This window comes from Colias croceus, chromosome 8, assembly GCF_905220415.1.
Source record: "Colias croceus chromosome 8, ilColCroc2.1".
In the NCBI taxonomy this organism is placed as follows: domain Eukaryota; kingdom Metazoa; phylum Arthropoda; class Insecta; order Lepidoptera; family Pieridae; genus Colias; species Colias croceus.
The window spans coordinates 8178726-8196311 of NC_059544.1; the positions used below are offsets into that span (position 1 = coordinate 8178726).

A 17586-nucleotide genomic window follows, 5' to 3' on the forward strand; every position below is an offset into this window, starting at 1 on the left:
GTGCGTCCTACCTGTCATGACATACGGAGCCGAGACGTGGACACTCACAGTGCGGCTAGTCCACCAACTTAAAGTCGCTCAGCGTGCTATGGAGAGAGCTATGCTCGGTATTTCTCTGCGGGATCAAATCCGAAACGAAGTCATTCGCCAGAGAACAAAGGTTACCGACATAGCTCAGCGAATTAGCAGGCTGAAGTGGCAGTGGGCTGGTCACATTTGTCGCCGAACGGATAACCGTTGGGGCAAACGCGTTGTAGAGTGGAGACCGCGACTCGGCAAACGTAGTGTAGGACGCCCTGTAGCAAGGTGGAGCGACGATATACGCAAGATTGCCGGTACAGAATGGCGGCGAAAAGCCGAAGACCGAGCCAAATGGCGTGCCTTAGGAGAGGCCTATGTCCAACAGTGGACGGAGAAAGGCTGAAGAGATGCTCTCTGCCGCAGATTTACGATTTTTTATAAATAGAAAGAACTATAACTGATGGTCATAGTCGGGCTCGGGTGTCACCCCTAAACGGGTGACACCCGGGGCGGGCCGCCCCCGCCGCCCCCCCTTAGCTACGCCACTGGTTACACGCTCAGTCTGGCGTCAGTTCAGTCCATCAGTCTGCTCAGAATGACGGGAGAATTATCGTCTAACCGGTTGACTGACGGACTGATGGTTCAGAATATACCGTGTTTTTCATCCATCATTCTGGCATCAGTCTAAGCCGGATCAAACTGATGGACTGAACTGACGCCAGACTGAGCGTGTAACCTATGACTTACGCCTGTTTTCACTAAAAGAATTTGTCACACTGGGGTTAGAATGAGCATTCGCTCGTTTGATGTAAATACACCGTTAGGCGTGTTATATATTATATAAGTATAATTTTAAAACTTTTAGTGACCTCTTTGAGTTTTCTCATTACATTAGAAATATTAGCATTAGGTAATCTTTCACAAAGACCTATTTTCGTCAAAGTCACGCTCAGTCGAAACTTTTATACAATTTCTTACTTATTTTCCATGAATAATAATTATACATTTACACAATTTTAATTACCTATATTTTTCTTAGCGTGGCAATGAAAGCTAAGCCAGAGACGTTAAAAGAAGATTATAATATCTATTTACTTTAAAATAAAATAGACTGATGATTTGCTTCTTTTAAAATGTATAGTCTAGGTTCGATATTACTCAGAATTTGTACTAGATATTAGAAGTAATCCATACATCCATCCATTATATTATAAATGCGAAAGTAACTCTGTCTATCTGTCTGTTACTCAATCACGCCGACACTACTGAACCAATTTTCATTAAATTTGGTATGGAGATATCGTGATACCCGAGAAAGGACATAGGCTACTTATTATCCCGGGAAAATGACGCAATCCCGGAAATCCCACGGGAACGGGAACTATGAGCGTTTTTCTTTGACTGCGCGGGCGAAGCCGCGGGCGGAAACCTAGTTTCATATAAAATTTGTCCTCGATAGATAGGTTGCGAAGTTTTATATTTTTATCGAATATAATTATTGAATAATGTCGAAGTTAATACCCATGACCTTAGCCCATGACAATGACGCAGTCGATAACCACCTAATCTATTTCTGCTAAGAAAATACAGACATTTAGTTTTAACTAGCTTCCGCCCGCGACTCCGTCCGCGCGGATGTCGGTCTTCGCGTGGATGGTTTATTTCTCCATTTTGAGTAACTCTGACAATGACATCTTATAAATATCTATTGGACCCAAATACGGCTAGGCCTATAATAATAAGCAACATGTGTTCGCGGTTCTACGGAACAACGTCTATGGATAAAACTGAAAAATTAAGATTAATTTTTTTCTACATATTTTTCCAGAATAAAAAGTATCCTATTTTACGCCCAGGATAATAAGGTATAATTATACCAAGTTTCATCGAAATCGAACCGTTAGTTTTCACGTGATGCCTGAACATACAGACAGACAGACAGACAGACAGACAGACAAAAATTTTTTTAATCACATATTTGGGTTTGGTATCGATCCAGTAACACCCCCTGGCATTTATTTTTTCAATATTTTCAATGTACAGAATTGAACCTTCTACAGATTTATTATATGTATAGATAAATCACTTTATACTCTATGGAGAGTTAATCGAGATTGGCTCTATTTGTTTCAACTTTCATGCTTTTAGAGATTAAGAATAAGCGAAATCGAGAAAATATTATTTATATTTCTTTATTGATAACATAGCTTTTAAGCCGTATGAAATCAAGGAAGATATTTCAAAATAAGATAATACTTAGTTTCTGACACTAAAGAATTAACTAAATAATACGATTGTCACATCCAGTTTTTGTACATGTGGGCAATGCCTTCAGGTGAATAATTAATGATTTGATGGACATTTCATGATTTTAATAACATAGTTTACACAGAGACCGCTATTATGGTGGCCTTGTAGATTGTTTCCATTCGAACACATGTAATTATAATTACTGAAGCATTTAATTATATATTAGGTAATTTAAAAAACATCGAAAACGAAAGACACTTATATTAAAAATCAATTTATTTTACGATCAATTGGGACTCGGAATTCATTTAATTCACACGATCGCAAGGGAACATTACTTACCTGTATAAGTTGCTATAAATTCTACCCTTATTTTACACCTCACTGGCTAACGTTGCCATTAAAACACGGAAACCACTTTATTAAGAACTTAAAGGAGAATAAATAGATTGCGTATATAGGAGGTATGTCAAATTAATAGTATATTCTACGATAAATTGTTATATAGAAATATTAGAAGAAAGTGAAAAATGTATAGTTTGCGCTCTATAATTTTCTTAATAACCATGTTTTTTGGCGAAACAAAATACCGACCAATTTTTAATAATATGAAAAAAATACACAGTATAAAAAAACAAAGCTATTCCCTTATTGATGCTAAGATTAGAATTTTTTGAATACTTAAATAATTTATTTTTTGAATTTGAAATTTCAGTGTATTAAAATATGAAATTTGAATTTAAAAGGATAATATGTACCGGTAGAATAAACTCTTTTACTTGGGCTTTATACGAGCACACAAATGTACCTACATCAAGCGTAGCTAAGGTCGAGGCTACATTCCTGAAACATCTTAACGTGGGTCTTAGGTAAGAGACCTCTTGTCCGGGTAAGATGGTAAATTATCATCTCGTGGATAAACAACAGTGTGGACTATTCTTTGAAATTGTTGGAAATAACGTGAAGTTAACTAGAGTGTTATATATTAACCCTGAGACATTCAATACAAAGGCACTTATTAAAAGTTAGTCCAATTAAATTTACGCAAATTAACTAACTTAATTAAAACAAATAAAGTAACTTAATTAAAGCAACAATTAAATTTAGAGCAATTATCTTATGTAGCATTAATTAAATAGTTTTCAACAATGACTTTGGAATTAATGTAAAAAAAGTATTTTATTTGTAAAAAGCATGTAATAAATTAATTGCCTACAATCTATAAATTATTTTAAATATCAATATTATAAATGCGAAAGTTTGCATGTTTGTTACTCCTTCACGCAAAAATACATAGAGGGTAACTTGGAATAACACATAAGATAATAATATAATTTATCCCGAAAATACTACGGGAACGGCAACTATGCGGGTTCTTCTTTGACTGCACGGGCGAAGCTGTAGGCGAAAAGCTAGTATTATATAAAAGAAAGTCGTGCTAGTTACACCACTTATAATCCAAAAAGTATGAAAGAAATATCGTAGATGGGATATTTTCACAAGTATCAAGAAAAGTCGTAGTTTTCGAAGCACATGTGTAGGACACGTTGCCTGTTTATTTTTTATTAATGTCTTTCGGCGAAGACCGAATATAGTTCTGAAGTTAACTAAGTATTAATGGTCCCGCCGTCAGTTACAATAAACGGCGAAATATTTCGTATTGGAAAACACATTCATTTTAAATATTGATTGCTTATTTGGGTTGTATGAATTGTTTCTGTAGGACAATTTATTAATGTATTTTAATCAGTTGCCACGGTTATGCATAGAATGTAGCGCTACCGGGAAGAGATGTAGCTTTCTAATGGCAAAATAATTTTCATAATTTGAGTAGATACAGAGATTATTACCTACCACATATTTAAACACGGATTATTTACTATGCATATTTATTAAAATGGAGTGGCATTTAGAAGACTTGATTACTTGATAGGTTCTTAAAGTAAGAAAGTTAGAATAAAATCCACGAATATTCTTTTTACTTTCCATTCCAGCTTAGATACTATTACAGTACTTCACAAACATTTTTATAGGTACTGTCAATCAAGAAAAAGGCAAAAGTTCTATTCAAACTTTTGTATTCAATAATGTGAAATTAATAAATAAATATCTTGTATGGTCTTAGTTTTAAGTATGCGACCTCCGCTTATCATAAATGCTTACAAAGAGTCGTGACCTTTGACCACTGGCTTAAGCAACGATGTCGAATAATAATAATAACAGAAACAGTATTTATACCTATGTGTAGTATATGTTCTGCTATAAATTAAACGAATTGTATTAAATGAATTTAATGATAATGTCAATGGTGGTATTGCGCCTGTGTCTACAATTACACGGTTAATCCTATTTATGTGACAGCGTATTACAGTCCTGCATACCGCTGCTTTCGCTATAAAGTTATAAATTGATTCACTATATTTTTAAATGGAACTTATTTAAATGTCATTTTAATTTCGTCAAAAATATGCCTAAAACATTACTGATTAAGTATTTGTAAATACTTCGATCATGAACATTGAACATGACGTCACCTGATTTAAGTTATTCTTACAAGGTCCTTTAATTGATTTCTTATTTATTCTTTTGTTTTCCTTCAAATACATTCGTGACAGAGGTCAGAGTGACTTCATAGTTAATATGTAGCTTTAGAAATAACAAGCCCGGGTCTAAACAGATTGTATAACAACAACTTATTATACACATGACCTATTAATGAAAGCAAAGTCTATGTTTAATCATGAGCTGAATTAATCGCTGTTCATGCGATTTTATGTGAAATTAAACGATATTAAACATTCAATGATATTGAGCGAACAAAACATCAGTTTATATGGACCATTAATCTATTATAACCCTATCCGATAGTGTAGAATTAATCTCAGCGTATGATGATAAGCCACGAAATAATTTTATATCCTACAAATATTGCGATCATATTGAAAAGTCCAGGTAAATTTAGCATCAGGCAGCTTTTTGTAGTTTATGAAAAGTTGTTTCCGCCATCGGTGTGTCTGTTTGCTTACGATCTTTAAAATTACGCTACAAATTTTAATGAGGTTTTTTTGATAGATAAAGAAATTCAAGAGAAAGGTTTCATTAGTTTAAAATTTTATTAAGTTTTAGACTGCGCGGACGAAGCCGCTGACAAAAAGATAGTAGGTAATCTATATTAGAAATGTTTTAAATATTACAAGATATTATAGGATACAATTTATGAAGTCGAAATAAAATATCTGAAGTTTTATGTATGAAGTATATTATGTGAATTTAATTAAATCATAAATGTATAGGATGTAGATAATCCGCGCGTAATGATTCTTATTAAGCGTACTAATTGGACGAGGTCATAAAGCTACTGCTATTTTTAGAATAAATTAATCTTTAATGATGCTGTGATGTCTTCACTTTAGATTTTAACTTTTTATGGGATTTAAAAGTTAGCTTGACGTATGTGAAGTATTTTAGAAATGTCTTGAATTTATAATTTTAATTAAAAATGTGTAAGGAATTTTACCTAGTTCTGTTTATCCTGTTGCAAAGTATTTAGGACGAAAAGAGAAGCGAAAGAAGAGGCTATTTACAAATTGCATTAGGAATATCAAAGGAATTTGCAATAATTTGTATTCTCTTTTCGGAAAATTACTTAATTTATTATAAGTTTGTAGTTAAATATATTTATAATTAAAATGGTACATGCCGTCTGTAGAGTTTCTAGGAAACATTATTCTTTTTATATTTCGACTGACATATTTCCAAGGGTTAAAACGACCGTTACTGGCAGTAAAATAATAAAACTAGAAAATTAAAAGAATAACGTTTCCACGTTTCAACACAACCATCTTTGACAATTAATTTTCGCATCACGAATCAAAACTGCCGTTATTGTTAAACGTGCCTCCAATGTTTTTAAATAAATCGAAATTTATAATGGAATGAAAACATTGAATTTCATTTAGGAAATTAATCCACATTCCTTATTAGGCGGGACTTCATAAAGCGAGCAGCCTCGCGAAGAAATTACAGCGTGTAGCAGTACCTACGGATGTAGTTTAGCCGAAGAAAATGACAGCATACGGCATCCTCCTCGTGGTTCGCATTGGTTCGCGCAGAAAAATTCGCGAGGCTGCTCGATCTGTGGAGCCGCCTAATTAAACACGCTTGATAGATAACGAAGTTCGAAATGTCAAATTATTATTAGTATTAAATTAATTAGGTAGGGTCTTTGATTTAACCTTGTTAGTTGTTCATTTATTTGCATGATTGTATGAGAAGAATATATCATTATCTTCTAGTATGGCTACATATACTTTCTTATTTTTATAGCGTAATATGCAATGAAATTTATTAGAAGTAGCTTCACATTTACATCGTAATAAAGAACTACAAATGAATAAACATGTTCGAACAATGTGAAATTTAATATCAATAAAATACATTCATCAAGGATTTACATACTTTATAGGTAAAATCGTTGCAAATTCAACAAAATGTGGATTTATAAAAAAATTTAGTATGTCAGATCTATCTATTGACTATTCAGAAAATAAAACCTGCTGTTAGTCTACTAAATATAGAGCTACGAAACATATTTTATTCCAAAATTGTGATTGGCCTGATTCGTGTCATTTGGTAAATTTTCTGGTTTAATTGTAGTTGTAATGCCTTATCTATTTGACAGTTACTAATGGTTCTGCGCAATTATATTGCTCGTAATAAAATCAATACATTTCGGCTTTGTATTTGGAATCGTATTTTTTAAAATTTATATAATTTTTTTAGAGTTAATTGAAAATATTGACTAATTATATTACAGAGATGTTTTGGAATACTTGGAATTATTGTTATTTGTTGAAACACAGGAGTATTAGGTACTAGAACCAGTGAAATGAATTCTAGAGAAAAGTTATGGATTTACAAGAGAAGTTAAAATTAATAAACTTAATAACATTGAAAATGCTTTTTGATACACTCTATGACAGCATAATAATTAAAACTAAGCGCAGCGGTGGGCTTCGCAACAAAGCCATTTCTGCCATATTAATCAGGAAGGTACATAAAGTTACAATTATGTATAAAACGTACCTAAAATAGGTACAGGTATAATATAAACAGTGTTTACGATGAGTAATTAATGTCACTCACAAGTTTTAATGACTTCGAAGTAACAAGTTCTATATTTTGTTTGTAATAATTCTTGAATAATTTTCATAAAAAAGTACTTACATACGCGGGATATTTACCTAGTAACTGATTTAGCCTCGAGTGTTCTACGAAGAAGAAGGAAGAAGGATTAGAAGTAAAACATTAATAAAAGAGTTAATTTATTTGATAAGAAATTACAGTGAAAATGTTCAACGCGTGTAATTTATATGAAAAGTGTAAATATTCACATTTAAATGATTTAAATGCTTCCGACTCACAATACTGTTGAATCCAATTTATTTTTTACATGTTCTATTTCATTTTATTTGTCTGCTGAAACTTAACATTCGAAAAATTTTTTGTATGAACTTGGTAAAATAAAGTAGTAAAGTTGATATTTTAAATAGGTAACATTAATAATGTTGTTTTATTTACTATCTCGAGTCTACCACAGCCTTTAAATGGATCTGCCACATTGACAGACGGAAAGAGAGACACGGAGATAGCAAGATTACAAGGATTAATTTAACCCAGTTCACTTTAGACGAAATTATACATTAGATCGACTTTATACGTCTCACCTAAATTCATTCGCATTTCACATTAGTTATTGCCTAAACTAGTTCACCCATTCTTCGCCCGTGGTAAAGTGGCCCTATAAAACGCAGGGATCACATACAAAGGAGGACGCGTCAAATTGGGCCTGAAACTTGGGTTAAGACCAATACACACGAAATATTGTTTTTGTGATAGATCATTACACATACCTAACGAAAAAAATAAAATAAAAAAATGAATCAACCGGGTTGTACAGTCAAGGCAAAAAGTTTTATTTATTTGGCTATTATTTTGCGCACAAAAACAGTGTTTTTAATTCCAGTGAAGTAAATATAAACCTAATTGTCACTGGAGTGACTGAGTTTAACCACAATAAAGAACGTCTAACTATGTTGAATTATAATAAACACGGTATAAGTATCTGTTACAAAACATAATATTAGTGTATTTCGGTTATTAGATTAGTACGTCTTTGTAAGTGAATTGGAGTAACATAAAGATATTCTCATTTTCTTATAACAGTTATTAATTGCAAAAAATATTATATACACAAAGAACTAAACCTTGATGAAAAACTAAAACTTGATGTGACTGTACAAAAACCCGGTTGATTATTTTTTTATATATATTTTCCCCGTTATGTATATTGTGTTATGATCTATTATAAAAACAAAATCTCATGTGTATTGGTCCAACTCAAGTGTTCAGGCCCGACTTCCATAGTAAAATGCCCATTCTCCTTTAACTTTTGTAATCGTTACACTACTTCCTGAGATTAGCGCGTTCAAACAAATACACAAACTCAGCTTAATATTACTAGTATGTATAAGAATATGCCACATGAGTAAGTAGCACAAGTCCATGTGTTGGTGTGAGATTATATCAACCGATACAGCTTTTTGGCCAAGCTATATAATAAATATTAACGTATTTCCGTATGTATATACACATTAATAATATTCTATTATAATCACATTGAGTTCGGCTTTGATATCAAATATCTCTATCTAGTAGGCTTAGAGGGTTGGATAACTGTTACGAAAATTAGATCAGAGGAACAGACATATCATAATATTATTCACTCAAGCTATTTATAATCGTATTACTAACATAGTTTCTAAGATTAATGTATACTAACACAAATATGGATGAAATATCTGTAATTAAAATATTATTATTATGTGTATCTCATTCCATAATACTCGGGTACCATCATAAGGAAGGTACCCGGTCCTTTGGAAGGCTTACGTGGGGACACGGATCCAACACGCAGAGGCCCTTTAGAGAACTTTACTGTGTTGTGGGACACCAGCCGCAGCCTGCCCATGACTGCACTATAGAGATACAGTCCTAGGCAGTCCGCGGCCGATGTAGGACTATTTCGAGATATGGAAAAACAAAATAAACTGGGCTATGGAGTGGGATGTTAAATGGGCCGGTATTTGGGGACTATTGGAAACTATGGCACCTGCCTTTCTACTAAAAGAAAGTAAAAATATGTTGGCAGGTGGTGACTCGCCCTCTCACTGTATGGGCCCCCGAAATAAGTCGCTGCAATAGTGCGACAAGGGGGCAACATATTGTGAGCAGCTAAGGGTGGAGAGGCGTCCCTGGACTTTAAACTCCGATCACGCGCTCCCTGAGGGTCCAGCATCACGTGCCCACTCGCCACTTACGCTTCGCATCCACCCTTCGAGCTAAAAGCTCTCGCGACTCCACTCTGGCCGGCCGGTTAAGGCAAGCCAGAGGTGGGGGTCCTGTCCTCGTCAGGCTTCACTCCGACCGGCCGGTGAAGGCAAGCCGGAGATGAAGACAGGGGCCTCCCCCGGGAGCACTCGGTTCCCGCGGGGTCGCTACTCCCCGACACCCCGCCACAAGGTGTCCTGCGGGTTGACTGATTGCACGGGTGGAATATCTATTGTCACGTAGACAATAGATATTCCAACCGTGGGCGATGGGGTCGTCACATCCCTACGCCCAGGTGTCCTGCGGGTTGACTGATTGCACGGGTGGAATATCTATTGTCACGTAGACAATAGATATTCCAACCGTGGGCGATGGGGTCGTCACATCCCTACGCCCTTATTATTATTATTATTATGTTTCTCATTTCCATAATACTCGGGTACCACCAGAAGGACGGTACCCGGATCTTTGGAAGGCTTACGTGGGGACACGGATCCAACACGCAGAGGCCCTTTGAGACTTTTAATGTGTTGTGGGACACCAGCCGCAGCCTGCCCATGACTGCACTATAGAGATACAGTCCTAGGCAGTCTGCGGCCGATGTAGGACTATTTCGAGATGTGGAAAACAAAATGAACTGGGCTATGGAGTGGGATGTTAAGTGGGCCGGTATTTGGGGACTATTGGAAACTATGGCACCTGCCTTTCTACTAAAATAAAGTAAAAATATGTTGGCAGGTGGTGACTCGCCCTCTCACTGTATGGGCCACCGAAATAAGTCGCTGCAATAGTGCGACAAGGGGGCAACATATTGTGAGCAGCTAAGGGTGGAGAGGCGTCCCTGGACTTTAAACTCCGATCACGCGCTCCCTGAGGGTCCAGCATCACGTGCCCACTCGCCACTTACGATTCGCATCCACCCTTCGAGCTAAAAGCTCTCGCGACTCCACTCTGGCCGGCCGGTTAAGGCAAGCCAGAGGTGGGGATCCTGTCCTCGTCAGGCTTCACTCCGACCGGCCGGTGAAGGCAAGCCGGAGATGAAGACAGGGGCCTCCCCCGGGAGCGCTCGGTTCCCGCGGGGTCGCTACTCCCCGACACCCCGCCACAAGGTGTCCTGCGGGTTGACTGACTGCACGGGTGGAATATCTATTGTCACGTAAACAATAGATATTCCAACCGTGGGCGATGGGGTCGTCACATCCCTACGCCCTTATTATTATTATTATTATATGATATGTTAAGCTCTTCCCGTCTTGAGTAGTAGCTGTTTGTTATTGTAGTTTTTTAATTTATAATTTATATCAACTAAATAATCGAATATAAATAACAAGGAATGTAGCAATGGTATTTAATTACAACTTAGTTTTAACTAGGGAGCACGTATTCTAACGAAAATGGGTTTTAAAAGTAACATAAGGATTGCATTAACACAAATAACGTTTTCAGGTTCCCTATGCCTTCGCAACGTGTACATGGTGATACCAGAAGCAGTGGAACGGGGGAAGGCAGCTGTAATTAAGTGTATGTATGACCTGGAGAATGAAGACCTGTACCAAGTGAAGTGGTATAGAGGGGATCGGGAGTTCTGCAGATACTCCCCGAGAGACGTGCCGCCGCTCAAGGTGTTCCCCATTCCTGGAATAGAAGTCGATGTAAGTATTTGCCATTGAAATTATTTTCCGCATTTTACGGGCCCTCTATACAATGGGCAGCGTTGGGCGAGTAGAAGCAATCAGGATAATGTTAATAATGTAGGAGCGTAAATGTCTATGATCGCCCGTCATTTGTCGGTTTTTTCATAATCGATGTAATGGCGGTAAACACCGATGAACATTTATTGGGCCAACGCTGCCCATTGTGTAGAGAGCCCATTATGTAGCAATATTATAAAAACGTGTGACGCCGCTTTCGAACTCTACTCGCGTTTTTAATGTCGTCCTTATGACGTCTAATTTCAATATACTTTTGTTATTTGATGAAAATACTGAATTTATACGTAACGGTTTAGTTAACAGAGTATAAATAGCTTTTATTTCACTTTTTACAATTTACATTACTTATGTCTAATGAAAAAAAAAAAAAAATACAAAAAAGATAATAAACTTGATTAATATAAATGTAGGTACAAAAGCTATCTAGATTCGCAATTTTGTTTTTAATATAATATCATCTCGTTTGTCGGAGTAGGTACAGTTAAATATTTGGATAACCCGTTAAATGAAACTTGTTTTTATTAAATATAATATTTATTGAATTTCATTTTATTATTTTTTACTTTATGAAACAAAAACATGCTACATAATTTTTCTACTTCATAGATTTGTTTGAGATTTAAGGGAAATTAAATACATATGCGGATTTAAAATCAAAATTAATTGCTGTAGCTGTTGTTGTGTTCATATTTCTTACTTTTATTGGTTTGTTTTTTTTTAGAAAAAAGAGACAAGATAAGAAATTCTGACGAAATACCTAATGGAATTATGTAACAAGAAAAGTCTGTGAAGCCCCTTCTTAAATTCTGAGTGAGAGAGCAAGGATTTCTGTAGTCGCTTCAACGGAATCACTCTATCAAAGCAGACAGTATCGATACAATTCAAGAGCTTCGATGTTTACATTAGGAATAAAATTTAACAGTGTCGAAATCAATATGTTTGCATTGAATTTAAATCTTTTAAAGTAAAAACTCGATTGTTGTATGTCGCATAACCCATCAAACGAATCGTTATCCGTAATTTTACGCTGGCAAATTTTGTTTTCATTATAAATTCGCTTTTATGTTAAAATTTCACGAAAACGCTGCATAAAGGGTAAATACATTTTGAATTCTCCGTTAAATCCTTCTGTCTGAAAAGAGATTTATGAACCAAATGACCATCAAGTGCTGATTTTAAAATGTATAAAAATAAGACTTGAAATTTCTGAACGCGAAAACATTTTTTATGTACGGTATTGTTTTATCGAGATTCCAGCAAATAATTTAGTAGGTGGTGTTCGAGTCATTCATTCGGCTTGTTGGCTCTAGGACCCTGTAGGGAAAATAATCAAACGTTCACAAACAGCAATAAAATATCACCGTTCTTTAACCCGGGACGTGAACACCCGAAATTTAACATTCTTTCTGTACCAGATTTATTGATTAATTCATTTTTATTACCGTACTTAATCAGAACAGATTTCGTTAAAATATTTTTTGCGTTTGGACTTCTACGATAAAATATTTTATGAAAGTTAAATTTAAGTGCCCTGTAACTTACATTTTATCATCAATTTTGACTAAAGAAATAACGTAAAAGCACATCGCGTGTATAAAAATTGATGACAAATAAGTTTATTTTGTTTATAAGGCTGCTAAGATAACACAATACATCTTATCTCCAACATATTCTTCGTATTTCCATCACAATAGGCGTATCGTGTTACGAAATGCTTTTTAAACAAATACATTAGCACAAGACGGGAATCGATATCCTTTGATATTTGCGAATGTTTTAGAAGAATACACGTGAACCTTATACAATATATATCTACTAGTTTATATGTATACTTATTTATTTATGCTGTATTGTTCTGTACAATTACAATTTGGAATTTAACATGAATTTAACCTACGCACGTGATGACAATGACGCGGACGGTATTATCGCTACATGGCGATATCTTGCAGACAACCTAATATACTATTTATTATTATGTAAAGGTATTCCTTCGTGCTATATACATATCACAATACATATTTGTGTAAAATAAGTCTAATGGTTCTTTATGCATAGAAACCATGTTTAACGACGGTATTAAGTAATTATATTTTACGTTCCAAACATTTTGCAGGGATTGGAGAAATGCTATGTATTTATATTTATAGAATTCATTTTTAATTGATTTATTAACAATAATTATATTTTTATCATTCATGTAAAGGTTTAAAAAAAGAATCTTTCAATTAATATGATACCTACTGCAAGAAGAATTTCCTTCATTGTGATTCGGAAAATTAGAGATGTTTGTTTATAATAACCGAACTACTCAAGTATAGTCTGGAATATCCAATAATATTATAGAATATCTAATAATTAAATCGAGAAATATTATTGGTAGAATAAACCAAACAAAAATTCGATAATCGTGTGCATTTGCTCCACGTTTGGTGTAGACCATGTATGTTGTATAGACAGTGAGCGATAGCGGGATTTGGCAATAAAAAATACTCTGAATCTCTCATCGATATTCAACATTTGAAGTGTTTTGTTTATACGGATTATACCAAATTTGAATGTGAATGCACGAAAGCGGTATTCATTTTTAGTGAAATGTATTTTTATAAAGATACATCTCAAATGATCTATTTCCATTCTAGCTAAGTTATCTATACTATTATACTTAAAAAAGACATTCTAGCCAAGTTATCTATACTATCTATACTTAAAGCTGAAGAGTTTGTTTGTTTGAACGTGCTAATCTCAAGAGCTGGTCTGATTTGAAAAATTCTTTCGGTGTTGGATAGCCCATTTATCGAGGAAGACGCGCATCATGCATCATCACGCTAAGAACAACAGAAGCGGAGCCACGCGGGTGAAACCGCGGAGCGCAGCTAGTCTCTATCTATACTAATATTATAAAGCTGAAGAGTTAGTTTGTTTGAATGTGCTAATCTCAGGAACTACTGGTCCAGCACTTTTATAAATTTTGTATTAGGTAGCCCATTTATCGAGGAAGGCTAATATAGGCGTATAATATCATCACGCTAAGACCAACAGGAGCGGAGCCACGCGGGTGAAACCGCGGGGCGCATCTAGTTAGGTATTTATACAACAGCTGATGATAGCCAATAAATGATGATAGTAATGAAATGAATATTACCACATTTATTTAACGATTATGAGGGCTATAAATGTTTAAATAAAATTGACCCTAAAAAGATTTCCTCACAACATAGCGTTATTTAGATAAAATTATTTCGGTAGAGCTACCGGTAAGTGACAAAGATGAGAGACATATTGCTAAGGGCATGCGATGCCTAAAAATTATTACCACTTTATGGGAAGTGTGTAATGTAATTACTTGGAAAACTTAAAATAGCACCGTAATATTATTAAAACACCACAAAGCTATTTGAATCTCAATTAAACTAGACTTATTTCTGTCTGCAGTTCTTTTTAGGTCACTATTTTTATCACTATTAGCCCTTGACGTTTTCGACAACTGGCGGGATCAAATTGTGGAATTTACTTTTGCGCCGTCCATTATCTATTATTGAACTTATTTATAAAAATCTCTCTGCTCCCTGCTTAACGGGAATTTCAGTAACTGTCATTGCTATTTCATTATCGTAAAAAAGTTTGAGCTGGACCTTGGTAGTTGGTTCATAAAAATTAAAAAGTGGAAGGTCTGAAAGCGTATTTGCCGACGGAATGTTATTCACAAATTCAGTTTGATGGTTTACCAGGTTTTTTTTTCATTTCACCGTGAAACCGTCACTCGGTATTAATTTTGAATTTAATTCATGTCAGGTTTTTAATAGAGTGTAAAAATTCAATCACGACATTTTATAGAAATAACTAAACATAAGCATTATGCACATGAAGAAAGCACTTATAAATTTTTTTAACCGACTTCAAAAAAAAGGAGGAGGTTATCAATTCGGCCGGTATGTATTTTTTTTATGTATGTACACCGATTACTCCGAGGTTTCTGAACCGATTTACGTGATTATTTTTTTGTTCGATGCGGGATGGTGTCGAATTGGTCCCATAAAAATTTTATTCGGATAGGCCCAGTAGTTTTTATTTCTCTCTCTCTCTCGTCTGTATTTGTAAATATTGCAAGTGTAAGTTTGAAGTCGGTTGTTTTTAACGCAGTTATTGACTTGTATTAGTTCATGTCTGGTTCTTTATAGGGTGTTAAAATTGGGCCATAGCGATAGAAAAACAAAACATAAGAAAAATTAAAGCTGGTTTCTCAATTTGTATTATATATGCATTTTTCAATTAATTTCACGATTTGCATAAATAATACACATTAATCGATTTCTTATTTCTACATATTATAATACTCAGTCAGCACTGTCAACCGTGGTTTGCACCATTTCCATCACAAACTCAATTTAACAAATCCGAACACGCGAAAGTAACTCCCCTCTTTTAAATCAAGTGTATGTGCATTAATTAGGACTTATGTACTTAGCATGAAATGGGACTCTAAAACAGAGTTAGTCACGCGGTACTTGGCAGACTATCAATTGCGTTCAACTAGATAAATGTACCCATACGTCACCGAGACTAATTCTTCGGAAGAGAAAAGTTTGTTCTGGCCGCGCAAGTACTGAAATAAATATCCCGCTATGAACAATAGTGAACATATTGAGATTTATTACCGCAACTTTCATGTGAAATGCGCTGATTATTGTTTATATTACACGCAAGTCTCTTGTATGTAAATTTACGTTATTACGCTGGCTACGAGACGGGCTGGCTTTATCAAACCGACCGTGCACCTGGATTTATTTACTGGTTACATTTAAATACAGGTTTCTGCATTTTAGTATCTATCTGATCTTTTCAAATATATAAGTATTACAATTTTCGTGTTTGAATATATTAAAAAACATATAAGTAGATAATAGAGAGCATGCTCTTTTATAAAGCTTACTCAAATAATTACATCAAAATTCTACTAGGTTTTAACTTGAATTAACCAAGCATGAAAATAAGGACCAACAACCAGACTGCGGCCCTAAAATCTGAAAATATAACAGTTTCATTGTAAACATTTTAGACGTTGCTCTTAAATAAATTTAATCGTAAGAATGAAATACAAGTCAAGATTTTACTTCAAAGATGTGAACTATTTTCTAAGTAGGTTAGTTAAATATTTAATGAGAACAGTTTATTGAGTACTTAACATTAAGTATTTTGTAACTGAAGTTGCATACTTTGTACATTTCGTGATTTTTCTTTTGATAACAGCATTAAGTAAAATGAAAATTTTGTTATCTTTTATAAAATTTTCCACAACTGTTTTGTTTTCTTACAAATATTAAAACAGAAACTGTGTACCTTTAATAATAAGAATAACAATTTAACTTCAAATGAAATCGACGAAGAAGCAAAGCAGGTACATAATTGAATTGTGAGCAAATGTATTGCTTCAAATTGTTAAAATAAAAGATATAATATCTCTTTTAATAATAAATATACTTGTATTAAATGTATTCAGAAGCCTGTGACTTGTTTTATTCTTTACTGATTACTCCATAGTGAACATTACGAAAAACATATTAGTTTAAACTTTTGGTTTTTTGTCAAAGAAGCAAAAGCTTTTTATCACGTTTGAATAAGACATACCGCATGTTTTGTACGTCTTTATACAGGGTGTCCCACTGTTGGTATACTAAGCTCAAAGAAGGTTATAGTCTTGCATAGGCTGAGTTCGTAAAAAATACTTACTTACATTTTTTTTCAAATAAATGAATTCTTAAAACTCTATGTGAACATCCATAACAAGCAACCCGCCCAACTTTGCCACCAGCACGTGAGCTATCGTTTAAGATCATGTTTTCATAGGAAAATTGCTCTCATTAGCGAAGTGGTATATACTGGCTGCGCGAAGCTAGAGAAGAAAACATTGATTTTCAGGAAAAATTTAGCAAAAAATTTGTGAGGTTATTTTGTTGTTTAATTATTTTTTACGTCATCAGTGTATGCAAAACTACAACTTCCTTCGCGCGTATACCAATATGGGGACACCTCACACCCTGTATAGACAAAGCGAACGCAGAGCTCATATGAAAAGGTTTTTATACTCATATTATTACATTATGTTGATTTAGGTGGTTCACACCACCTAAATCTCAATCTCAATATTCATACAAAAAAATATCTCAGCTACTGCAATATTTGCCAGCGTTATACGGCAAAGGCATAGTTAAAA

The 17586-nt window shown here is 34.5% G+C and overlaps 1 protein-coding gene across 1 annotated transcript in view; it reads left to right on the top strand.

Moving 5' to 3' along the window:
• LOC123693727 overlaps positions 1-17586 on the top strand; it is a 66783-nt gene that overhangs the window by 5938 nt on the left and 43259 nt on the right. Inside the window, exon 2 of the mRNA XM_045638925.1 lies at positions 11107-11312. Within this exon, the coding sequence (XP_045494881.1) occupies positions 11107-11312 (206 nt within the window). The remainder of the gene's footprint in view (positions 1-11106; positions 11313-17586) is intronic.